The sequence below is a fragment of the Lotus japonicus genome, chromosome 3 (assembly GCF_012489685.1).
Source record: "Lotus japonicus ecotype B-129 chromosome 3, LjGifu_v1.2".
NCBI lineage: Eukaryota > Viridiplantae > Streptophyta > Magnoliopsida > Fabales > Fabaceae > Lotus > Lotus japonicus.
Genome location: NC_080043.1, coordinates 13,540,298 through 13,566,677, shown reverse-complemented (window position 1 = coordinate 13,566,677; position 26,380 = coordinate 13,540,298). Strand labels below are relative to the sequence as shown.

Below are 26,380 nucleotides of genomic sequence, written 5' to 3'. Positions count from 1 at the left end.
AGAATCCACCCTGTTAAGCCCACAATCTACACAAGCTCGGTTCGCCACCTGGATCTGATTAAAGTCAGATGGGTCACCCCCAAGCTTGTCAGATGGGGAAAGTATAGTATTAAAGTCACCAATGCAAAGCCATGAGATTACATCCACAGGTTTGTCTCGTCGAACCATCTTCCATGTCCTCCATTTATTCTGGGCCTCGGGATAACCATAAATAGCATTCACCTGCATAGACACTAACGGGAGGTCCGGATGGACCAGGTTAAAAAGGATATGGTTAAGTGAAGCATTAATAATAGTTACCTCGATCTCTTGTCGCCACAAAAGGCACAAACCACCAGCTCTCGATCTTCCACGGCCCGCACATTGGACCGGGAAAATATTACCAAGACCCCCCATCCCACGATGTTTTAACATTTCCGCCGAATACTGTTTTGTTTCCATGAGAAACACAACATCAGGAGCTTCAGAGTGGATGAGCCCACGTAGGGCCCGCACTGCCGCCAGGTTCCCAAGCCCGCGTCAGTTCCACGATAGGATCCTCATTGAGGTGGGCGGGGCTGCTCCACAGCCGCCGCCATTCCCAATCCATCATCAGTATTTTTCTTCTTCAAAGGTGGAGATATCCCCGAGCTTCCGGTGCCAAATGCGGAAGAAGTCACATTGGTCCTCTTTCTTTGGTTTACCACCTTTCCCTCCTCATCGTGAGGATCACCAATTTTTATTCCTGTTTGGAGTGGCTTAACTGTATTGTGTGTGTTATGCCCAGGCACATCAAATTCAAAATCATGAAAAACATTAGTGCTCTCACCGTACACAGTAGGAAAATTTACCTCCACCTTGGTGCGAGTTGCATCATTCTCAGTAAAAACATCAAACTCCTCGAGCTCGTCATTTTCATCTTCTTCCTCGGTTTCAATGGCTTGTTCTTTGTTCTTGTAGGAAGGTTGTATATCATTGGGTGCCCTGAGCTGTCGGCCTCCCCTTCTACGTCCACGTCCTCGTCCTCCAGCAATATCCACTTGGGGCCGTGGCGGTGGTGGTGCACGTAGCCACGCCCCAAACTTCTGGTTATTCTGGCCTGGTACGATTGCCACCGTGCAATCCTGTTCGCGATGATCGATCATCCCACATCTGAAGCAGAAGTCATATAGTTTCTCATACTTGAAGGTGGCCTTGTATGGTGCCTTCCCCCCTCCGGCGGCCACAAGCTGGCCCTTACGAAGTGGCACGTCAATCTTCAGCCATACACGGATGCGGAGGCACTCTCCATCTCTTCGCTTATCCCAGTCAAGGAAGCCCCCAAAATTAGAAGCCAACGAACGGGCAACCTGTTCAGTTCTGTAAGGATAGGGTAGTCCATGCACCTGCACCCAAAACGGCACCTGGGTCATTGGGATTGCCTCTGGATTAACCTCAACATTATATTTGTTCAGAGCTATCATGTGTCTGTCGAAACACCACGGCCCTGACCTCAGAACTAGGTCTCTGTCCTTTGTTTTCTTGAATCGGAAAGAGAACAGGTTCTGGCCGACATGGCGAACCTCCTCACAGTTTCGTGATTCCCACAAGTTCTTCATGGTTGCCCGGAATGGTCCTGCCGCCACCCTTCCTCTTGTTAGAACCTTGCCAAGAAGCCAGACATCCTCTCGCAGAACAGGTTCTACCTCCAAAACACCCACATCGAGAACATCATTCTCATCCCCGTCCAAGATCACTTCAAAATTTTCCATGGTCAATTACACAGTGTTACACGCACAAACGTATTCGCACGACTTCACTTTTACTTCCTTTCTCGCCCCAAACAGTAGCTGTGGATGTTCCCCAGTTTAATAGCATTAAGATTGGCACCGTTCGTCAACCCAAATCTTAGTGCTTTCCATAATGTTTCGGATTTTTATAAGAATTTAACTTGAGACTTGTGATTTAAGTGATGGTTCAATTAATTATTTCTTTCATCATAAAAAGGGAGATTGTCAATTATTTGGTGGTGAATATTTTATTTCGTTTTTGTCATATATTAGCCACAATGGCAATTAGTATCTTTTCTTATAACACGTGAAACCAATATAGGTTCATCGCAAAAAAAAATTCTTTATGAAATTCGAATGTTTATACATATAGCTAATATTAGCTCATTCAAAAAATTGAGATATTTCTGTCACTGTAAACCGGTAAATAATTGATTTTTTTACATCAAAAAGTAATAGTTAATTATAGAGAGTTAATTTTTGCACCCAAAAAAATATTTATACAGTGTTTAGCCAAAGCATCCATACAGTACTGTTTGGCTAAGGAATCCGCAACTGAAATAGCCTCCCATCAATACACACAACCCCAAACCACATGAGAGAATACATGAAGAATACCCTGAATATGAGTGACAAGAGGAGAGCATAAGGGTGGCACTCCTCACACCCCTCAGGATTGCACCCCTCAGTCAAGAACTGAGTGCTTGTTTGGGATGATATTTGTGACCCTTCAACACACGTTTTTATGAACACTCCATGTAATGGATTCTTCCTCAACGCTCGTTAAACCTTTCCTCAACACCAATTCAAACGACCCCTGAATACAACTAACAGAATTTGATTCAATGACCACATGCTGGGAAGCCCCGATCACACAAGATACAACACTACAAAAAATGTGTGAATTACGTCGGTCAAATTGTGTTAATTATGTCGGTTTCGACCGACGTAAGGTATAAAATGATGGTTAACGGGTAACTGCCATTACACCCGACGTATTATGCAATAAAATAAAATGGCGGGCAATCTTGCAAAAAACGACGACTGAAAACGCCACATTATTTCTGTATTGATTTTCAGCATGCAAATAGCGTCGGTCAAAACCGACGTAATATTTACATATAGCGACGGTTTCTGCTGCTACAATTACCGATGTTCGTAATAGTTAACATATAGCGACCGTTTCAGTCGTTGCAGTTGTTTGTTGTTGTATGTTATGTTAGTCAAAACCAACGTAATATATAAGGAAAAATACATAGTAATTAATTTTTATTAATATTGATATTATAAATCATCAATATATATGCATAAGGAAATATTAATCCATATTAATTTCTAATAATAGGGAATATAATCCATATGGCAAAAATTAATAAATATATATATGTACTAAAAATTGGTTTCATTTAGAGTACACAAGAAAATCCTTGTGTAAGGTTGCACCACCCTAGATTTACCTGTTATAGCAGGTTACTTCCAGGTAAATCTTTTTTTAAGTAATTATCTAATCCTAGTTTAACACCATTACTGTTCACAAAAAAAAATCCCACCACCACCACCACCTCAACCTAAACGCTATCTGCCACCACCAGATTTTCTCATTCTTCCTCAACAATCACCACCACCTTCAACCGAAATCTCACCCAACAGCACCACCATAACCACTTCTTCCTCTTCCTTTCCCCCAAACCCTTCGGCGGAGACTCTCATCAAAATCTCTCAATGCTAAAGGAGCTTCTGCCAACAGCGTGTGGTAGGCCACTGGGCTTTCCGGAGGTGGCGAAGGGTGATGGTGAGGATCCAAGCATAAAAGCTTTTCACGGTGGTCGGAGAGTGTTTCGTGGAAGCCATTTGATATCGTGGAAGCAAAATCAGAGCAAAGTTATGAAATTTGCAGATTTGCGATGAGGAAGAGGGAACGCAAGAACATGGTGCTGGTAGAGGTGAAGCAGCGGTAGAGCTGCGGTTCACGCCCTGAGCTTGTTGGATCTTGAACTTCGCTCGGGTTGAGGGGAAGAGATCCTCCTCCGATGATGGCCCCAGATTTGCTTGCTGCTTCACAAAAATGAGAAATCCCTCTTTTGATATGTAATTTTCTAAAGTTTGGCTGGAATTTTTGTGTGGCTATGGGAAGGATGGGTTTGTTTGGTGAATGGAGATGAGGGGGAAGGAAGAAAAGAAGAGAAGCAGATGAACAAATTGAAGTGTTGAAATAGGAACCGCCGGCGTCACCACCTCCAACCGCCACCGTCGCGCTGCCACTTTCTTCTTCTTCTCCTCTCCTCTCTTCAGCCTGAGTCGATAAGAAGGTGGCGGTGGTGGGTTTTTTTTTGGTAAACAGTGGTGGTGGGTTAAACTAGGATTAGATAATTAATTGAAACAAATAAAAAAAGATTTACCTGGAAGAAGTAACCTACTATAACATGTAAATCTAGGGTGGTACAACCTTACACAGGGATTATCCTGTGTACACTAAATGAACCCCTAAAAATTTACTACTCCCTCCGTTCCAAAACTATTGTAGTTTTAACTTTTTTATCTTGTTCCAAAACCATTGTTGTTTTACATATTCGAAGCACTTTATCTCATTCTCTTCCATTCATGCCCTCATTTAATATTATATCTCCCAAGTATAACCTCTTACTTCCACCAATCACAATTCTCACCAATTAATTGACCAACGATTTTCATTCTCTCTCTTTCATACAACTCATATTAAATAAGAGTGTTATAGTCAAATTATAACATCAATTAATGAACTCTTAAACTTTGTGCATATCCCTTAAACTACAATAATTTTGGAACGGAAGGAGTAATATATATGCACTAAAATTTACTAATACATATGCACTAAAAATTCACTAATATATATGTACTAAAATTTACTAATTTAAATGTATTAAAAATTACTAAAACTATTTTTCTATTCTTATATCTCTCTCTTCTTTACTTATTATATCATATTTTAAATTTTTCCCTCTTATATAATATCTCTCTTGATGTAGTTCAAAATGGTGTGTAAATATTCACTTTTTTTCTTTTCTTTTCTTATCTCATCACATCAAAATAATAAAAACTTCATAATTAAATGTGTTTCATAAAGAAAATTTTACTAGTTGTCTATTGAAAATGATTGTAAACTAGGGATATTTTATATTAAATAAGAAATTAAGGTGTCCATACTACTTTATAAACACAACCATATATAGGTACTATTTACAAAGTACTCTCAACACACATATTGTGTCTTGAACTAGAACCAAAAAGGTTACAAAAATGCTATAGCAAGAAAACAATAACCGAAGCATGTTGAAGAGAGTAAACCTTGAATCGGACAGGGGGATCGTTGCAGGAACAAGGGGCCGAGTCAAACGTCTTTGAATCGATAGCAAACCTGCGATATGAGAGGGAAGTAGCATATTTGCGATATGAATCGAAATCTATTCCGAGAACCGAATCAAAACAAAGCTAGAATCAAAATCTCTTACACTTACGAAGGTGAAGAAGAGAGATCGAAGACCAGATGCGGTGAAGAAGAGAGACCGAAGACCAGACGCGATGAAGGGAGAAAGCTCAAGATTGATGCCATGGTTGGAAGAGAGAGAGCTCGAGACTCATGTCATGGTTGGAAGAGAGAGAGCTCGAGATTCATGCCATAGTTGGAAGAGAGAGAGAGCTCGAGATTGAACAACGGCGTGGTAGAAGAGAGAGTGAACGACGAAAGCCTAAGGTGGAAGAGAGTGAACGACGTGTGGTAGAAGATCGAGAGAGCTCGAGATTTTGACCTGAAAGTGAAAATTTTAAAAATAATAATTTCCTTATGTCGGTTAAAACCGACACTATTTTGAATATAACCGACGTAATATATATATTATTGTGGCAGTTGTATTGACCGACGTAATATATACATATAATGACGGTTTCTGTAAACCGACGTAAAATGAGCGATTTTTTGTAGTGCAAATACTAGCAAGTGCAAATAATACCCCAAACATGCTCGCTAAATAAATGAAGGGACATATGATTGAATACAAACAAGAATGCATTTTGTATATAACAAACTCAAAGCCCAATTATATCATGAGCTTATCTTTTCACCCATTCTTAAAACATTAATTACATATACAAACTCATTTTAGAAAGAGTGTTTTTCACCGAACACGTGATCATACATCATTCAAATTTCCATTGCTTGAACCAAAACCTTGATATTAATTAAATATCATTTACTTATTCTTAAATGATTAACATTACAAATAGGGAGATATTTTTAGGGGAATATTATGCCGGAAAATTATATTCAAGAACATAGAACCAAATGAGTTTGGGGTTATCTAAATGACTTATGATAAAGTTTAGGTTAAATAACTCATCATCCAATCACATTGAAGATAAGTGAGTAGAAATTTCTATATTTTATTTATTAATTTATTTCCAACTCATTTATCTCAATGTGATTGATTGATCAGTTATTTAATCTAAACTTTATCATTGATCATTTAGACAACCCCAATCAGTGTGTGTTTGGAAAACTTCTGCAGATCCACGTTTGACCATGATCCACGTTTGCAGAAGCAAGAAATAGTTGATTTTGAATTTCTTAATCCACGTTTGGCCTCTCCAGATTTGAAACCAAACACACACTCAGTTTGCTTAATAAGAGCTTCTGTTTCTTTTCCCTGAAATTGGAAAGCCTATTTTGTTTTTGCTTTTTCCCTGTTTCTCTTTCTTCCATTTGCAACAAAACAGAAGGCTATTAATGACCGTTCTCTTCACTAGACATGAATTCAAGCCAAAAACGTGCAAGAGAAAAACCTAAGCCTTCACCTATACATGCAGACACAAAAAATTTGCTTGGGAACAGACACATAACTTCAATAATAATTGCACACCCTATCAATCCAAGAATCTGTAAGTGGACTTTCAGTGTCAGAGACCTGTAACAGAAGAGGCCATAATATAGTACCTAAAAAGCTTCAGCCTTTCTCAATGGCACATGGGACCGATTTCTTAATTTCATACACGATGAAAAATTGCATTTAAATCAAAATCACAGTGATAAATGATAATAACATAAACGTTTCTTAGCTTTTAATTGCATATTTGAAACTATATATATAAGTAACTTTTTTTTGCTTTTGCAACTCTTTGACCAAAATTTTAATTTCACTCTAGTTTTCCAATATATATTAACATTAAGCCAAAATCCTACTAAAGCAAACACTTCCGATTCAACAATAACATCTTCCATGCATATCATTTTTATTTATATCTCTCTTCCTACTAAATCATATTATATATCATATCTATTACTTATGTTTCATTTTTTTCATATTTAAGTCTATAGCTAGTTGTCTAAGTCTTTGATGTTGTGTTTGGTTTTCAATTTGGAAATATTGTTATTGGTGTGAGGGTATACCTGAGAGGAAGCATGGTCACGAATAATTTTTTTTTTTAAACCACATTTTATTAGGAGTTTACCACATTTTTCATCCGAAACTCTAAGACAATACGTATATGAGTCATTTCATCCTATACTATATACTATTTTTAAAACAAAAAACTGACAACTCCGACAAGTGTCACACCTTCATACAAAAAGTTGTTATCAAATAGTTTTAAATGATTGATTTGGAAATTACTTAAAAAAATTTATTTTATGTTTTTGTATATACATTAGAAGATTAAAATGATTTTCGTATATTGATTGAAAGCATAACAAATTAGAAAAAAAAAAGAAAATTAGAATGTAACTAGAATTAGAAAAAAAAATTAAATAGGTAATATAAACATTTAAAAAAGAAAAACGAGAGAAAAAATATGAAAAAGTTTGATGTATGTCAACAAAATATTCTTATTCGATCCGTGCATCGCACGAGATCAATACTAGTTTATAAAGTATTCATTAATCTCCTTCTTTTTCAATGTGAGACATATTTATTTATTTTTCTTATTACTCACACTTTTAGAATTTCCAACAGGAAGTCTGTTTGAGTCATTGAAATTCAAGATCACACATTCTAATGACACAAACGTGAAATAGACTTTAAACCTCGTAGATAAAAACACTTTCAAACTGTGAACCAAACACAGACTTAAATGTTCACCCAACTTTTATAAATCACTTATTTCCCAAATTCAAACAATCTCTTTACCACAAAATAGTTACCATGTTGCAATAATTTTTCTCTCTATTTCTCTATGTGTCACATCATGTGTTACATTCATTATCAGTTTTCTATTATGATATATATATATCTCTCCCTTTTTTTTTCACCTTCATTTTTTATCTATTTCTCTTTTCTCTATCAATCAAATCACATATCATATTTTTACTTTTTCTCTAATTTCTTCCTACCTCTCTCTTCCTCCACCACTCTACACTTAAAAAATGATGAGGTATAAATATATAATTATTCTCACATTTATATTTGGGTATGCCAACACCAAAGAAAAGTGATAAACCGACCTTTATTGGTATTCAAATCACGTATCACATTTGCATAAAAAGAATGGATTCTCATCAGGTTCTGCTCTCATTCTCTATATAAAAGATCTCCAGTCTCCATATTCAACAACACCAAACACAACAAGATAAAGTAAACAATTAAACACACACCAAACCAAACCACACCACAACCCTTTTTCCAAAATAAAAAATTTTCAACCTCATCAAGAGCTTGAAACTTGTTCCAATGAGCATGTTAGGCCTAAGAGATCTAGTTTTCATAGCTCCAAACCCATCTTCCCTGCACCACCAACACCAACACCAAGTCCAACCCATTTCATCAGACCCCAATTCCAACCTTAATCCTCTCCCTTCATCAGCTTCCCTCAGTGTTGGCTTTGGCATTTTCCCTCTCCTAACCGCCACTCCTTGCATGCCACAACAACAACACCAACAACACCCTCAGAACAACAACAATGAAGTTCAAAACCAAGAGTGTGCTGCTAACAACACCAACACCAACACCAACACCGCCACTAACTATTGGAACCTCAAAATGTGCCCAGAAGTGGATCCTGATCCTCCAAAGAAAGGTGCAATGAACAACCTCGTGGATGATGATGAGAACCACCACAACAACAACAACAAGCTCGTGATGACAACGTCTGAGAGTGAAGAAAACGGTGTTTACGGTCCTGATTTCAGGGTTTGTCAAGATTGCGGAAACAGAGCAAAGAAGGATTGTCTCTTTAGAAGGTGCAGGACATGTTGTAAGGGGCGCGGGTATGACTGCAACACGCACGTGAAGAGCACGTGGGTTCCTGCAGTTCGCCGCCGCGAGCGCGAGGTGACGGTGGTTTCCGGCGGTGAGGGTGGTGGTGGTGGTGATGGTGGTTGCTCTGTTGTTAAGAGGCCAAAGCCTTTTTCACATAATGCAACTGCCACCTCTCACAGCTCCAACTCTAATGCTCCCACACCCAAAAGCTTAGCTAATAGCTCTTGCCACCAAGGTAGTTTAACTTTCTCTTCCAGAGATAAATTTTAAATAGAAATATGATGTAACTTTATGGAACATTGAGTTAATGGTTAAATTTGGTCTTTGAAAGTGTAAGACTCGGTCACTCGACAAGTTAGTTCATAGAAGAAAAATACAATACTTCTGCGGTTTCTGATTGTGTGAAATGTCTGTCGTCAACACAGTCTAGAATTACGGGGCATTTTTCTTCTTCTATGGATTAACTTGTCTGACACGGACACTTTTAGTGGCAGTAACGAAATTCGACTTTAACTTAATTTATTCATCCTATAAATATTGTATGCAAAAATGCCATAAATTTTGTCCTTTTAAAAATAACTGCATGTTAGTTATTGGAATAATTTCAATTTAATAAATGGAATTGATGTTTTGAAAGGCAATTTGGTTGTCCTGGAGGTTTTGAAGCACTTGCATGTTTGGATATAATGCGGTTTTAGTTAAAATCACGGTGGACAGAATCAACTTTCGTTAGTTTTTGTGAGTGTCAACTACGATTTTGCTCTAATTTTTGCTCTAATGGTAGTTTTTCACTGTGTATCTAAATATGCACGAAATTATTTGGTGAAATCAGGTGGTTGAAGTGATTTTCTGTTGAATTGCAGATGCTGGGTTCAAAGAGAGTTTACCAGGTCATGTCCGTGCACCTGCAGTGTTCAGGTGCCACAGAGTCACTGCTATTGGCAATGGTGAAGATGAGTTTGCTTACTTGGCCACGGTTCATATCAGTGGGCATGTGTTTCAGGGGTTTCTTTATGATCATGGTGTTGGTGGGAAAAATGCTTGTGTTTCAGAGCTGCAACTGGGAAAGAATTGTAGTGGGAAGAATGGGGATTCTGCAATTGGGGTTCCACACAATCATGCCTACCCTGCTTCTGCTAGTTGAAGATTAATTGCATAGAGGTACAAAATTGGATCCAGCTTAATTCTAAGTAACACTTTTAGAACTTTCAGATGGTAGCATTTTCATCAAAGAATTGAGCAACAAATTAGGAAAATAACAAAGAAGAAAATTATAATGTTATTTATACACTGCATTTCTACACTTTTCCTTTTACATGATGTCAAAGGTAAAGTTTATGATAGTTTTTTTTTTATCAACAAAAGTTATTGATAGTGAATGGCATAAATAACATTATTGAGAATAAAAGTAAAAAAGACCACAGGTAAGTTAAAAGTGCATTTTCATCTACATGTGAAAGTTATTCATGCATTTATTTATTGAATAAATTGTCAAATTTGGTCCCTCAAAAATGTTAGACGCTAACAAGTTTATGATTATCCATAAAAAAAGGAAATACACAATTTAATCCCCAATGCCATGCCTGGGTGACTAACTTGACAGATGTTATATATGTGTGTAACACTAAGGACCAACTTAACTGATATTTTACAATATTGAGGACTAAATCGAATATTTCCTTATTTCATGATTAACTTGTCAGGAACACTTTGAATGTCACTCATTATTTATTTCATATGAACGTTTAAGAAAGAGGGGGACAACCAGAAAAAAACACGGATCGTGCACTTCTTAATGTCCATTATGACTTATGAGTGTATATTACTTTTCCACTACTCATTCATCTTGTCACAAGTGTGACACTTCCACTACCAGATCCGAAAGTTCCATAAATTAATCATCAATTGCTTAGCTAATTAGCTACTAGCTAGGGGGTTTTTTCTTTTTGAAAGTAGGGTTATTTTTTTTTTGTTACAAAGTAGGGTTATTTTGACTATTGTTATGTTATCTTATTACATCTCTAATAATACACGTCACCATTTATTTATTTTAAAAAACCCACTTTCTATGGTTTGTTCACACTTATTTTTTTTAAATGGGAGATAGAGAAAGAAATGAAAGAAATGATAAATGATAAAAAAAAAAGAGGTAAATAAAAAACATGAGAGGGAATGAGACTCAGGGAATGAATCAAAATCTTCAAAAAAAAAAAATCATTTTTCATCTCTGTAATGTTGAAGAAGTTATTAATTTCTTTCACCCTCTTTGAGGGGAAAGGCTTTCATGCGATTCACCACACATGTTACCTTGGTGCAGATAATGGTTGTCACCATTTTACTGCAACATCAGTTTGATGGGATGTTTAATTAGATTCACCTCACTCATTACCAATACTGGTCAATGGGATTTTTGGATTCACCCAATTCATTGCTCTGACTCATTAACTTGCAACAGGATTATTAGGTAGCTGGTGTACTTATTTCTGCCTTTCATGTCATTCATCAGACATATCTATCCTGGTGTCACCATTTTATTGCAACATTTGTTTAATGGGGTGTCTAAATTCACCTCATTCATTTCAATTTTCAAGTATAGGTTGACTTCAACTTTGATGAAGGAAAAGACACACAACACTTGTTCATTGCAATAGAGCACCGGCACCAACCACCATTGCCTCTCAACTCAACTCAACTCATGTATCCCACTTTTTTTTATTTATAAATATGTTAGCTTAGCCCTCACACTTAAAACTCTCATAAGAGAAATATGATAAATGATGTGATAGAAAAAGAAGAGAGACAATTGTGTTTGCAGTTTGCATTGCTGTTCCTTTCTGTCTTAGTTTTATTCGTTTATTTAGATCAGAACTTTATAGCTGACTTTTAATGAGGACTTACAACATATAAACTTTCTATTTGTAAATGACAGGTGATGGATCAGTTTCAAGAACCTTTAAAGGAAGGAAGTTCATTTAGAAGTTTTGTTGGGAAAACTAACCATATATGCTAAGTGATCTTCAATTGTGTAAATTTCTCTTCTTCCCAAAGTGTTCATATGCATATATGAAGCTGATAGGCCCCTCTTAAATTTCTTGCATCAGATTAGGGACATTGATGTTGATGTTGATGGATTTTGGTTAATAGTTAATTGAAGGTTTGACTTTGATCTCATGTCGAATATAAACAAGATATTACGATAATGTTACTTACACACCTCTCATTTGAGGTGGAAAAGGTGGAATGAAGAGAGAAATAGGAAGAAAAGAAAAAGTAAGAGAGAGAAAGTATGAGATGTGATAGATGATAAGATGAGAGAGATAGAAACAAAAAGAGGTGGAAATGAAGTGTTTAAAAAATGAGGTGTGTATATATTATTACTCAAGATATTATGTCACATGTTTCCACAATCACTAGAGAAACTGCTGAATATGAAAAAAACAAAGGAAATGAAGTTTGAAAATGGGGTCAAATAAGAAGGTAACCAAGTCATTTATGACAATAGTAAAAGTCAATAGGACAAAAAAAATCAATCAGTGTGGTGAGGTCAAAACTGGTGACAGAATAAACTGGTGTATATCAGATGTGGACCATATAACTATATAAGAGAAAAGAACATACAAACCTTAAGTTTCATATTTTACTATATGGGTATAATAATTGTACCATAAAATTTTTAATGTGTGTTACTTTCAACTTGAAAGTGTTTTCGACTTAATGTAAGGAATTCTTACTTTTGAGTGTGTTTATATACATTTTTAACCTACATTAGTACTCATTCTAATTATAATGTATAAAGATTAATTTTTTAAGGGAACTTTAGAGTTAAATTGGATGAGAGGACTTTCACATTCAACTAAATTCTAATATAAATATACTGGAACTGCTCCCTTCGTTCCTATTTATAAGAACCAAATGAAGGGTGTAGCTTGGTCTTTTTTATAAGAACCCAATTCAAATTTAAAGATGCATTAATTATTTTTTGACAAAAATATCATCATTTAATAGAGGTTTCTCTTTCTTTTCACTATGCAACTCATTAATGATAAATATAAATTAAAAAAAATAAGTTGGGGTAGTTTCGGAAAGTTGAGATAAATTTGAACAAATTTAATACTACCAATCACTTTCTTAAGGGGCGTGAAATGTTAATTTTGTTCTTATAAATAAGAGAGGAGGGAGTACTTTGTATGCTTTGGAATGTGGGTAAAAGTGATACTCCCTCCGTTCCAAAACTATTGTAGTTTTAATTTTTTTACTAAGTTTAAGAGCTCATTAATTGATGTTATAATTTGACTGAAACACCCTTATTTAATATGAGTTATATGAAAGAGAGAGAATGAAAATCATTGGTTAACTAATTGGTGAGAATTGTGATTGGTGAAAATAAGAGGTGATACTTGGGAGATACAATATTAAATGAGGGCATGGATGGAAGAGAATGAGATAAAGTGCTTTGAAAATGTAAAACAACAATGGTTTTGTGCTTTGAAAATGTAAAACAACAATGGTTTTGGAACAAAACAAAAAAGCTAAAACTACAATAGTTTTAGAATTGAGGGAGTAGTTTTTAACGGTTGAGCTATGAGTATGAGGTTTTGGAAAACCGACAATACAATTTGAGGTAGATTGCAATTACATTCAGAACCAAAACTCAGAACTATGAATATTCATAAAATTGTGAGGTGGATTGCAATTAAATTTCTTGCATCAGATTAGGGACATTGATGTGGATGCTATATCCAATGGTTAGTTAATGGTTTACTTTGATGTCATGTCAATATAAATGAGACATTATGTTACTCTCTCCGGTCCTATTTATAAGCAACAACAAAAGAATTCACATAGCTTAAAAAATGTAGTTTAACACTTTAACTAGATAAAATGCATTAAATTTATCTTTTTAAAACTACCCTTTGTTATTAGTGTTAGAAAGTGGGAAAAAGAGAGAATAATTAATGAGACACTTTTACAAGTTAGAATTAATAAAGACATCATTGGAAAAAATTAATTAATACTCCCTCCGTCCCTAATTATAAGCTAAAGTTGTAAAAATCACACTTATTAAGAAAGCCTTAATTGATGCATTGGTTTTCAAAAAAAATGTACAACTTTCTATGTTTACCCCTATTTATGATAACACTTTTTCATCATTGTACTACTAATGGTGGTGCTCCACTACCAATAAATGCAAGGGTGAATATGGAAAGAAATATTAATTTTTGCAAGATTAGCTTATATTTAGTGACACAAAAAAGTCTCAATGTTAGCTTATAATTAGGGACGGAGGGAGTATAGCTCAAACTTTCATTTGGTTATTATAAAAAAGACCAAGATTTTTCTTCTCTTTCATGCTTATAAATAGGACTGGAGGGAGTACATGTTTTCACAATCACCCAAAAAAAACTTTAAAAACTGGTCAAGTGACAAAAAAAAATAAGAAAATGTATTTGTGAATTTGTGATTTGTGAAAATGGGGTTAAGATAAGAGCTAGTATAACCAAGTTATTTATGATCAAAACAAAAGTAAATAGGACGAAAAAATTCATTAAGTGAGGTGAGAGGTCTATGCTAAAATTGTACAAAAAATGTTTTTTTAGGCCGATGTTAGTTATTAATTGTAGTAAATTAGTTCATTCGACATAATTCGAACCCTGACCCTTCACCCTGCAAATCTCTTCATTCCCTCACCAACCCTTCCCCTTACACGAAATGTGAAATGAAGAAGAGGGAAATAGGGAATATATTGGTCTATATGATATGAAACAATAACTTATTTAAAGTAAAAGATAAACCATAAGTTACTTTAGCACATGTTTGGAAAATAGAATCGATTAAATAGCAAAATGGACGGCTAATCTCTATGATTTAGTAGAATCAGTTTTGGTTTAAAGAAGCTACTCTATGTAGCTTTTAGAAATTCAAACCTACTTTTAGTCATGTGATCCACTTGTATACTGGTATAACCCTACCATAACAATTTTGTCTTGTGCTCTTTTCTTACATGTTTTTTAACCGAAAATATTGGGTAGACACACAATGCATGTAGACACTCGTAGCGAAAATTAAAGAGAAGAAGGTGAAGTAATGAATGTGATATGTGATGTGGTCACAGAAAAACAAGTGGTAGAGCATAGCTAGTCGGATGTCTTAGAGCATCTTCAATGATACTCCTAGTATCTAATGTTAAATACATATTCATATGAGTAACTATTACTATTGGAGTGCATATTCAATTCCAACATGATAAAGATGAGTATGTGGGAATAGATACTCTACACTAGACTTGAAAAGTTAGCTTGTATTTATTACAAGCACTTAAAATTAATATAAATTGGATTAAAATGGAGATAAATAATAAAATATACAAATGTGATATTGATGGTGAGATCCACTATAAAAAAATTTAAGAGTTGTTGGGTTGGAGTAAAAAGTTAGTAAAATTATGTAGATGATGTGACATTATGGAGAAGGTAAAAAGTGAAGTGTAGATATTTTATTGATTACAATGAATGTAGATGCTCTTACTCTTCCTCCTAACTGAAATCCTAAGCGTACGTGTCTATTACAAGATTGGCCCTTATTGAGGTTGTAACAATAATGATGACACAAGGGAATTTCGTAGCAATATAAATGGTGTTAATGGCGGAAAACACATTTCAACCATGCCTGGAAGATTAAGTGCATGTTTGAAAGTACATATGTAAAATCATGTAAACTCAAGAATCACATAAACAATAGAGACTACCTGCAATTGAGATTAGAACACTCAAGGATTAACTTGCAAAGTAAAAAAATAAGATTGTCAAAACCTGCTGTGGCAGGTAAAATCACTTGTTCATCTGTATTGTAATTTGGTCCAAAATCCAAGGGTCCTCATTTGGGGGACAAAAATGTTAACAAAGAATAATTTCTTTTCAATGTTGTTCTCTCCCTTTTGTTCATTCATTTACAATTGGAAAAGGCTTTGATTAACTCTGAACAACATTGATCATCTACACTACAACATACATTTGTTGTTGTGACTATAAATAAATTAAAATTCCCCAAGTGAAAGGGGGAGGTGGAGGATGATAGCCAGAACAATAAACAAACTTTAGAAAATGTGTATCCTCCCTTGTCTTTCACAGTATAGACCCCCAATTAGTGTGTTGGCAGCCAACCTAGGTATGAGTGTGTCAATATGTTGGTTAGAACTCTTGTCATTTACATGGGTCGCTGCCGGCTGCAAGCTGAATATTTAGCATCAAAACTATGACACTGGTTTATCCTTAAGTGTCCTCTACAAAAACTCTGAAGATGAAATCGCGAAAGCGTTTTGAGTATAGCCTTGGATCAACAGCAGAGATTGAGGTTGGATCATACTGCATTGATTTGTAAGCATGCTCAAGCTTTTTACTAATGTCATAGTCTTGTAATATGTCTATGATGCCAAAAAAGATGATAAGCTCATACAACTCCCCGGTTGGTTCTCCCACTAGTTGAGGAGTGTCATTGTTACCTTTTCTTACAGTCATTTCAGCTCGTGCCGGCATGTTGACACCTAATTGAATCCAACTGCAACATAAAATTGCAAATATTTTCAGAGAATGTAAGGAAGAACTTTTCTTGACTGGAGGAGAATTAAACTAGAAACTAAACAGTCACATTGGTTATAGATACCGTTTGGTTGTATACCAAAGAGCACTTATGGGAGCTTATCTACTAGAAAAAGCACAAACTAAGCTCCAATAAGTACTTTTTGGCTTTCATCCAAACAAGTTATAAAATAAGCTCCAATAAGCGCTCTTTGCTCTGCAGCCAAGCGGGCTCATACTTGAATAGGGCTGCTACATGTTTGTTGAATCAATAAAATACTTCAGTAACTAAAGTTTAATGTTTGGCGTAGTTGGATTCATTTGTAAACAGTCAGAAGTTGTTATCAATTGAAGCATCTACAAGGATGAGTTGATTGAATATATACCGACTAGGATCTACAATGAGGTGATCTGCATCGACCCCAGAAAGACGAGGACGGCCATCATCAAAGCCAGATGGGGTGCAAGCTCCTGAATAGCGACCGGAAGGTGTAACAGATCCACTAGGTGATGTTTCTTTAAAGTGAAGACCCACCAACATGCTATAATCCATAATCCTCTCCTGTTCGAGAAAGTCACAGTCCCTATCCACTTGCCTGCATGAAGAAATGCTAAGAAATATAACCAACTAACTTCCAAATATTTCATGCCTAAAATGTCAAGACATAGAAGCCATATTTTATTCCATAAATCATATGATTAAAAATTGAAGGCAATATTATGATGGTCATACAAGAGTTCAACTTTTCAGTGAAATCTATGGATCGTTCAACTAAGAGATGAAGTAATAGGCCTATTTGTGTAAGTTACCATTACTTTCCTATCAATCATATCATTTTGATTTATACAACCATTTAACTTGAATGAGAGCAGCTAACAAAATGTGCTATTGAAACAAACTGTTGCATAGTGCAGTGTCCTGCATTACATACAACACATAAAAAGGGGGGACAAGAAGCAACAAGCAAGAAATTCACCTGCAGAATTCTTGGAACCAAGACTTCTGCAACCGGAATATGAAATTCAGGTCAAGGTCCTTAAGTGTTGTTGTTGGCTCTATTTCGTCCTCAGGTTTATCAGTATTGCGACCAAAGGTTGAACCTTTTAAGTCAAAGCGTCTGTGGATGGCGTATTGAGAGCAAAAGAGGTTTCCCATGATGACAAAGCGAACCTGAAATACGTGAAGAGTGATTAATAATAATAAAAGATTTACAGTTACATCAAAGTGGATGTTTATAGATACCTCTGCATTACCTTCTTCTGTGCAGTTCCAGTTAGCCTCACACAATGGAGGCCAAAGAACTTGGTGACTAGAGTGTTCTCAAAAGCCCGAACGTGTTTATAATAAGCAGGAAGCATTCTTAGAAAAACCTGTTATCATGCAATTAAGTTTGAATTGAAATATTACTCGGTAGATAAATAAACTTTCAAATGGAAACACTATCTAAAAAACTACCAACTTAAAGTGGACTAGTACATATTTGTAACAAACTTGCAAATATCTTAATAATATTCTTTTGCAATGCATCTATGATCTATCCATTCTATTACTAGACATAAAACTGAGATTACAAGTTATCTTTCTACTTATAAGATTCTTTCTTCTTTTAAAGAAAAGAAAAGAAAAGAGAAAACTATGACTTATATTATAGGGCAATTCTGTGGTGGACCATGTTAAAAACTGGTTCATCCATGAACCATATTTTTAGTTTTTAATACTAACATTTAGTACATGTTATTTACAATAAGCTCCTTATATATTAAAATTAAATTGCAGAGAAACCCTTTTAACTTGTGAACTAGATTTTTCTTGGTTCACGGTAGACAAAGCCTATATTATATCCTGCCAACTAAAAGGGAACTCACTTTTACTTCTGCTTTTTTCATGGTCTTTATCATGTATCGATCATCATTGGTCAAGTAGAAGAAGCTTCCACTTTTCCCAGGGGACGAGAGCTCCCGAAGGGCATCATTCCCACATATTGATATCATGTAATCAGCAGGATCAACTTTGAACAATTTTCTAAGAGCCCTGCAAATATAAATGTTATCAATCATAAGAATCTGTGAATTTAGACAAACAAATGAAGTTCTAATGCAGTTAGAGACTATTTGTGAAAATAGGTTATGAAACAATTGCAATAGCAAACATATATTTCAGAAAATTTTCTTATTGCCACTTTTGAGAGAAATAAAGACCTTCCTCTCAGCACATCACCGACCTCTTTGCCTCAAAAGAAAGGTTATAAATTTCCAAGATCACTCTATAAGAGTAAGCACTTAGCAGATTCTGTTACCAACCATGGTTCACTAAAATAAGACCAAAGTTTGTTGAAATAATAAAAAAAGACCATTCAGTCCTGATGCCCACCTGAATACTACCGGGCAGTAGTCTTTCCATCTAAATTCACAAGACGGGTGAGGAGGCGTGTGCTTGGATCCTTCTGGTGGAAATTTAGTCCACACTTTTTCTTTGGGATCAAATGCAGAAGGCTTCAAATCAAGAGATGCACTTGGAGCAGGTCTTCCAACAGAATGTCTGTGCAATGGCACAAGAAATTAATAAGCGTATAGTGAAATTAGAATCACAATATAAACATAAACAGGAACAAAAGCCTTATTTCACTGAGTGAGGTCGGCTATGTGGATCACATGATCCATTTTAAAGATACGAGAGTTTTATGTTGGTTGTCGGTTGTCGTAGGCCTTACACAACCTTCTTCTATCCGGACTTAGGACTGGCTATGACATAGTCACACAGCATAGGCGGAGTTTGAAATTAGAATCATAAAAAGGAAATTTTATTCACCGGAATGTTATAGTCATCAGTGCACAGAACATTTAACTAAGTAGATGCAATTTTTATGACTAGAAATGGAAAAACAACACGAGTAATCCACATTTTTTAGTAGATGACAGAAGAAAAAGCTCAGCTAGACCATAAAGACCAGAGTGAATTACATGAAAACAACAACTATGGTCAGTAGTACCTGATACCTAGTTGCAAATTCAGCATGAGCTCATAGTTCTTATGCCCTTTCGATATGGTATCTCCCTGTCTCTTAGGAGCCTTAATTCTCAAGTGCGGCGATTTGCGCGATCTTGGAAAGGAATTATTACCCCCCAACTCATCAAATCCGGATTTCCTACCTCCATCCAAAGTACAAGACCCATCTTCAGAGCCATAATTACTAAGCCTTCCATCCACTGAGGACCATCTAGGCCTCTCACTACCATTAGTTCCCTTCACTGAGTTAATATCTGCCTCTAACCCAGCTAACCCAGGGACATCCAATGTCTTCTGTGAAGGGTAAATTGGAACTTCCTCACAAGGACAAATCTTGCAATCACTCAACTCCACAGAGAACACCTCCTGAGGATCCCATTCAAGATGGCTATCAGAAGCACCAGAAGGGTAATAAGTCCCACTCTGCTCCCTTGGGTCTTTACTCCAAACCCCAACATAGAAACTCCCATCACCCCACCTGAATGTGCCATTCCCTTTAGGAAACCCATCTTCCCAACACCCATCATATCTATTCCCATTGTGCCACATCATTGTCCCATTCCCACTAAACAACCCACTCTTCCACTTCCCAATGTAATGGTTCCCATTCTTCCATTGATACCTCCCATGCCCATTCTGCAACCCTTTCCTCCACTCCCCATCATAGAAATCCCCATTAGGATAACTCTCAGCACCATGGCCATGCTTCAAATTCATCACCCAAGAACCTTTATAAGTATCCCCAGAGGAACCAATGTAAGTACCTTTACCATCCATAAACCCACATTTGAATTCACCTTCATAGGTAGCACCACTAGGCCAGCTAAACCTACCTTTCCCTGTGGTGCTACCTCTGCTCCATTCACCAACATACATACACCCATCTGTCCAGAGATATTTACCTTGGCCATGAGGGTTTTTGTCAAGCCATTGTCCTGTGTAGAAGTCACCATTGGGGAGAAGCTTCTCAACCTGGCACACCTCTCTTGACTCATCATCATCTACATGGGCCACAGACATTGGTGTGAAGATGCTGTTTGCCCTTTTCTTTCCACCAGCTGATTTTCGAACTGTTGCTTCCCAGGCCTTTACAATGCCATTCAGCTCTCTGCTCATTCTCTTGAAGGTCTCCACTTTGATTTTCAACCTTCCACCACCCTTCCCTATATTTCATTCACCTTCATCCATCAACACCACCCCAAACCAAAAATGTCTCTCTATCTCTCTCACTGAATAACAATCTGCAATGGAAGGAGAAATGCAGAAACCATTTCTGCACCAAACCCAGAAGATGAAACCACCCCAAATGAACCAAAAAATGAAAGACAACAATGGAGAGAATGAAAATGTGAAACCAAACCCAAGACCCCAAAAAATTCTTCAGGTTTCCTCCAAATGATGTTGTGTAAAATGGGTTGTTTTCAGATTTTGGAAGAAACAATGGGGTTGTTGTTTTGACGAGGAAACCAAAACGTTGGTTTGGAGCCAATGAATGGTTTTTCTTTCCTTTGTTGTTTTTTTGCAAATTTTTATTTTCTCTGTTTTATTTTTTATTTTATTTTGTGTTTAATTTATTTTTTCTCTTTCTTGTTTTTGTTTGTTTTGTTTCTTCAGATGGAATTGGACAGGAAGAATTCAACTTGTGGATTCCGATTTTGGCTCTTGAACCAAACAATTGGGAGAATGAGAGAAATGGTTGTGTCTCTAAATGCTTTTTTTAGAATGTGAGAGATAGTTTGGTTCTAATTTTAGTGTTTATTTTATTTTAATCCCCTGATTTGTTGCTTAGAATAGATACACAATGCCACTTGGTTTAGGCATTTGTGGATTCCTTCCAGACTGTGCTTAGTTCTTCGTTCTTCATGTGTCTCTCTCTTGCAGGCCAAAGCAACCTTAGTCCCATGCATTTGCTACTCTGAATGAGATTTAACTAGTTGGGTGAGAACTTAGAAATGAAATGGAAAACAAACAAGTGTTTTTTAATAGAGAAGATAGGATGTACTAGATTGTGAACATCTAGCAATTAATTTTGATTACAAAAGGATAACAAATAAAGATGATAAAAAAAAATTATTGTAATTTCAAATGTGTTGTCTCTTGAACTCAATATAGATCTACATCAAAGCTAACGTATGAATATTTTACTTCTTCAATCCACATTAAAGGCAACGTGATAAATTCTAATTACTCTTGTTAATATATTATGATATGTGAAATCACATTAGCACTAGCTCTAATGCAAAACCAAACATGCATTTAGAACGTGGGATTTGGCATCCCAATGCTGTGAAGGTGAAATTGGGCTATGCTTTAAACTCATGTTCACCGACTTTGGAATGTGGGATTGAGAATGTCAATGACATGAATGTGAAAGAGGTTCAAATGGTCCGTTCATGTTGCATTAAGCTAATGTATGTACAAACATACCAAGTTTTGTGTATGTTGGCGTTGCATTTTAGTTTGATGAGAATTTACAAAGAGAGCATTAGTTTATCACTCTAACTTAAAATGAGTTAAAATATCTATAGCTAAGGTTTTTCTAAAGTAAATGTAAAAATTCATAAACATATGTATAATGTCAATAACAAAATAATGATGATACACAAACATCAAAACAGTGCAAATCACTTTCGGCAATACATTTTATGACGGTTAAAAGCCGTCAAAAAATAAGTGTCCAATAGTTATTGTATATAATGTGTTCATCAATATTTTTTATAACAAAATGCAAAATCTTTCACTCGGGTAACTTTTGACGATAGGTAATTAAGTTCGTGACCTGTTATGATATAACTTGAGGATTCTGAATATTATAAAAACTTAACGAACTCCCAGGTTAAACCCCATCTTAACCTTAACTAACATCTTGAGACCACAAAAGGCTACCATTAGTTAGACAAAATATAGGTAAAACACTAAACTAGTAAACTTGTTCTTTTGTTTTGTGGTACGGTCACACTCACAGGGAATCACGAGTTCACGAGAGTAATGGACCTCTCTATTTTCCTTACATAGACATTATTGGTGTGTGTTTTCAATGGAGTCAGAGTAGACAGGATTGTGGAATAAAGAATTAGAGACGGGAGACTAGTTATAGAGTTAGAGTTTGTTTCAAGAGCTAAACATGATTTAATTTGATCCTCTGAATATAGCAAGATTTGATTTTCATCTCTAACTTAAAAAAATTGATTTTTATCCCTGTGTTTAGAAAAATATTGTATCAGTCATCATCGCCGGAGGGCTTGTATTCGGCAACGTTGCCTAGTAGCAGGTCTGAGCAATTTTTAATATGTACTACTAATCTTTGGACTAATAATTTGAAGGAACATGTCATTTAGACTACAAGTCTACAAGATACAAGAGACACTCATCGTTTAATGAGCACTGAAGACATCATCTACCATATTAAGACATTGTCTACGAAAGGACAGTGCAAGAACCCGTCTCACACCTCATACGAACACCGACTTATGTGATATAATTTTCGTCTATAAAAAAAATGTGATATAATTTTCATTGCTCAAGGAAGAAGTGTCCTATCCATAAGAGTTCATTAAGTAACGTGCCTTCTTTTTGTGAAGCCAACTACACAAATGTTTCATTTGAGTTGAATGTGAAAGATTGAAAGTTCTTTCATCCAATCCAATTTTTTTGTTCCTTGAAAAATTTGTGTTTTTTTACATTGAAATGTGTGCTAATGTGGATTGAAAGTGTTTAACTGTTTCTAATCACATATATTTAACCAAGCCGTAACTCTAATCCAATGGATTTATTTCAAGGGATTATAAAAGGAGAAAAAAGCTTAAAGACAACTAACGAACTAACCAACCTACGAGTTCTTTCACTTTATTTATTCTTTCGAGCTCATTCATTCAAAGTTGTATAAGTTTGTAAAGCCTCTTGTTGTTCATACTTTGTATGATTGTATCCTTATAAAAACAATAGAGAGCTAAGTGCACACTGCACACATCATCAGCTCATAATCTCACAAAGGAGAAACTCAAGCAGTTCATACTTGTTTCTTTCTGAAGTTTGTAGAGCCTGAAGAAGCATGAGAAATCAATACTTATAAAAGGGTTGAGAAATCCCTCTGTTTAGACAATAAATGTTTTGTAGATGTGAGGTGATATGTCATTCAACTCCCTAGTGACCCTAGAGCAAATAAAGAGTAAACATGTTTCCTAAAACCTAAATGCCTATCACACTTTTGATGAAGTCATGGAGAGTCTACATCCCTCAATGCTATTTCTAAGGAGCTGACTCAAATCCACAGCTTATGTTTCGGGGATCAGCGTAGTTTCAGCTTCTGCCTTGAAGTTGCAGGGTAAATGCCTGCAAGGACAAAAGAATTGCCTTCAATTTATTCTTGGCATTTTCATCAATTAAGTTGCCATCACTATCAAATTTTGCTGGAGGCTGGAATGCATGTAGGAAGAACTCAGGTTTATTGATGAAATGTAAATCGAGATAAACTCCGATTTGGCGGAGATGGTAGTGTGATCTTCCCCCACCAAAGTCTCCTCCAGCACTTACAATGGCAGCAGGTTTACCAGCCCAAACATTTGGTGGTCTAGATGCCCAGTCAATTGCATTCTTTAGTGGAGCTAGTTCAGGATCAAGGAAACAAAATCAGCAGTAAAGAAGCTTATAAATTATACAATTGACTAAATTGCATGAAGCTGACAGGTAATAGAATCTATCTTTATCTTAATTTATCTAATAAAACTACAAAGTTGGACTAAGAAACCCACTTGCAAAAACCACAAAAGGAATGCACTAAGAACTATGTAGGTGGCATGCAAAGTCCACCAATTGATCTTAAGCTTAGGGCGTCCAATATGCTTCATGAAAATTTTATGACACAAGTAGCAAGTATCCAATAGCTGCTCTTAGCTTTTGAGGTTTGTCCACTGTCATTTTTGGCAAAATCTCGATTAAGAATTGAAGAATTAAATGTAATGTTTCCTCAACCTAATACCCTCTAATGTAAAATCGGTCCTCAATTCTGCTAAAATTATGATTCTCTCCTCTTTGACTATTTTCATAATGCACAAGTTACACATTCCGGTCAAGCACAGGTGCAATAAAAATTTCAAAGACACAAATTCTATCAGAAAATTATAGGCACTTATGCAAACTAATCAGTGCATGTTTGGATACAGGGTGAAAAACCACGAGAAGCCAGAATCTCGATGGATTGAAGCAACAGCTCTTAGCTTTTGAGGTTTGTCCACTGTGATTTTGGTTTCACAGTGCTTTTCCATCGTGTATCCAAACATGAATTTAACCAACCCCAGCTAAAGATGAGAGCGGTCAAATTCCAAAACCATTATTTCAGCACATTTAAATGAACATTCCAAATTAGTGGTGTTTATGCATTCTAATATTACAGCCACACAAAAAGAAAAGATACCGCAAGACCCTTGATGAATAAAGGACTAAGAGTGTACCAGTGACAGAGTAATTGTACTCAGGGGAAGCAAAAAGAATGCTATCAGCTAGAAGAATCTTGCTGCGAAAAGCCTCAACTTCAGGTGGGTACCTCCCTTTCTCCTCAAGATCAGTGTTCAAGAATGGCAGAGCTGAAATGTCAATGTATTCAATCTGGATGCCTTGTAAGTCTCCTTTGCTTAACTCAATTGCTACAAACATCATCATCAAAATAAATAAATAAATAAACCAGTGCATGATGATGAATGATACTACCAAATCAGCATAAATAAATATAGCAAACACCAAAATCATGTAAAACCAATAGTTCAATACAATATATTGAAGTGTTGGTTAATAGTTGGTGTGGAGAGTTTGTTTACCAGAACGAATAAGTCCATTGTGGTATGAGCCTTTTCGGAGTGACCCAGAAAGTGCCGCCACGTTAATCACCGGCGGGGAAGCTCCGGCAGCCGCTGCCATCTCTTATTGAATAAGATTAATACTACGAGTTTGGACCCAAAGGATGGCCTGCGATTGAGGAACACAGTGTTGTGGTGGAGGTGTTTTTTTGGATGAGAAACCTACGGCAATAATAGCGCAAATTGCAAAAAGGTTATCAAATCCTCTTTTGCCTTGACTAAGAAGTAAAGAATAGTTGGCCCCTCCATGACTTTGGATGTTTCTGGTTATAGACCATTTTATTTTGGTATATGTATGGGGATAATTTTGTGTATACCCAAAATTATTATTTGCATACCCTTAAATTTTTACTAAAATATTCTCTTTTCTAAAATAATTTAAAACTTATTTTAAACATAATATATTATTGAAAAAGAAACTGCATTAGAACAACCCTTTCATGAAAAAAAACAAACCAAAAAACATCACAACCAAATCTTCAATGGTGATCATACTTTAGAATGAGCCTCATTAAAATCTTACTATGACAAACTCAGAGGGATAAAAACCTAGTGAAGGAAAAAAAGTATCACATTCTCAAGTACAAAGACTCAAAACAACAAACCCCACCTTGACACCCAAACCAAAACAACAAACCCCATAATATATATTTCAAACCAAAACCAGAAAGCACATTTACCTTAAGCTATCCAAATAAACCACCACATAATGCCACAAGATTAATCCAACAGGTCCAACCACACAAATCCCTTTCATGAGTAAACCTAGTGCTCATATAAATCAAAGTCCACATTGCATATGCCACCCCAACCTTATCCAAAATGGTTCCAACCAAGGCAAAGCAACTAAACCTCCAAACATGTAGATCCTCCACTAAACCCACTAGGTATGAGGATACCAACACCCTTTGATTCGGGCGTACCTGTATCACGCACAAACGAATGCAGAGCTAGGATCAGCACCATCACACCCCAT

General features: G+C 36.0%; 3 protein-coding genes across 4 annotated transcripts; 1 reads left to right on the top strand and 2 right to left on the bottom strand.

The window, feature by feature from the left end:
• The first annotated feature begins 8,244 nt into the window (after nucleotides 1-8,244).
• Nucleotides 8,245-12,140, top strand: LOC130749529 (protein LATERAL ROOT PRIMORDIUM 1-like). Of its 2 annotated transcripts, none has more exons than XM_057602903.1 (3): nucleotides 8,245-9,206; nucleotides 9,835-10,132; nucleotides 11,568-11,894. In XM_057602903.1, exons 1-2 carry the CDS (start codon nucleotides 8,444-8,446, stop codon nucleotides 10,113-10,115), a joined length of 1,044 nt encoding a protein of 347 aa, XP_057458886.1. In that variant the 5' UTR covers nucleotides 8,245-8,443; the 3' UTR covers nucleotides 10,116-10,132; nucleotides 11,568-11,894. The 2 variants fall into 2 exon arrangements, with proteins under 2 accessions (XP_057458886.1, XP_057458885.1); XM_057602902.1 differs by lacking the exon at nucleotides 11,568-11,894 and adding an exon at nucleotides 11,901-12,140 and having other exon boundaries at nucleotides 8,247-9,206.
• Nucleotides 12,141-15,772: 3,632 nt separating this feature from the next.
• Nucleotides 15,773-21,139, bottom strand: LOC130748098 (phosphatidylinositol 4-phosphate 5-kinase 6-like). Its single transcript, XM_057601243.1, has 7 exons — nucleotides 19,536-21,139; nucleotides 18,917-19,084; nucleotides 18,412-18,577; nucleotides 17,800-17,916; nucleotides 17,523-17,716; nucleotides 16,932-17,141; nucleotides 15,773-16,525 (listed from the first exon to the last, which is right to left on the bottom strand). The coding sequence occupies exons 1-7, from the start codon at nucleotides 20,666-20,668 to the stop codon at nucleotides 16,240-16,242; spliced, it is 2,274 nt and encodes a 757-aa protein (XP_057457226.1). The 5' UTR covers nucleotides 20,669-21,139; the 3' UTR covers nucleotides 15,773-16,239.
• Nucleotides 21,140-23,591: 2,452 nt separating this feature from the next.
• Nucleotides 23,592-25,606, bottom strand: LOC130748099 (NADPH:quinone oxidoreductase-like). Its single transcript, XM_057601244.1, has 3 exons — nucleotides 25,366-25,606; nucleotides 25,003-25,194; nucleotides 23,592-24,156 (listed from the first exon to the last, which is right to left on the bottom strand). Exons 1-3 carry the CDS (start codon nucleotides 25,463-25,465, stop codon nucleotides 23,852-23,854), a joined length of 597 nt encoding a protein of 198 aa, XP_057457227.1. The 5' UTR covers nucleotides 25,466-25,606; the 3' UTR covers nucleotides 23,592-23,851.
• Between the last annotated feature and the right edge of the window lie 774 nt (nucleotides 25,607-26,380).

Coding starts and splice junctions, on each gene's coding strand:
- LOC130748098 (XM_057601243.1), bottom strand. CDS start 20,668: ATGAGCAGAGAGCTGAATGGCATTGTAAAGGCCTGGGAAGCAACAGTT. Junction 19,085..19,535: donor AATTTGCAACTAGGTATCAG/GTACTACTGACC, acceptor GCCATTGCACAG/ACATTCTGTTGGAAGACCTG. Junction 18,578..18,916: donor TACTGCCCGGTAGTATTCAG/GTGGGCATCAGG, acceptor TTATATTTGCAG/GGCTCTTAGAAAATTGTTCA.
- LOC130749529 (XM_057602902.1), top strand. CDS start 8,444: ATGAGCATGTTAGGCCTAAGAGATCTAGTTTTCATAGCTCCAAACCCA. Junction 9,207..9,834: donor TAATAGCTCTTGCCACCAAG/GTAGTTTAACTT, acceptor GTTGAATTGCAG/ATGCTGGGTTCAAAGAGAGT.
- LOC130748099 (XM_057601244.1), bottom strand. CDS start 25,465: ATGGCAGCGGCTGCCGGAGCTTCCCCGCCGGTGATTAACGTGGCGGCA. Junction 25,195..25,365: donor CAATGGACTTATTCGTTCTG/GTAAACAAACTC, acceptor TGATGTTTGTAG/CAATTGAGTTAAGCAAAGGA. Junction 24,157..25,002: donor GTACAATTACTCTGTCACTG/GTACACTCTTAG, acceptor ATCCTGAACTAG/CTCCACTAAAGAATGCAATT.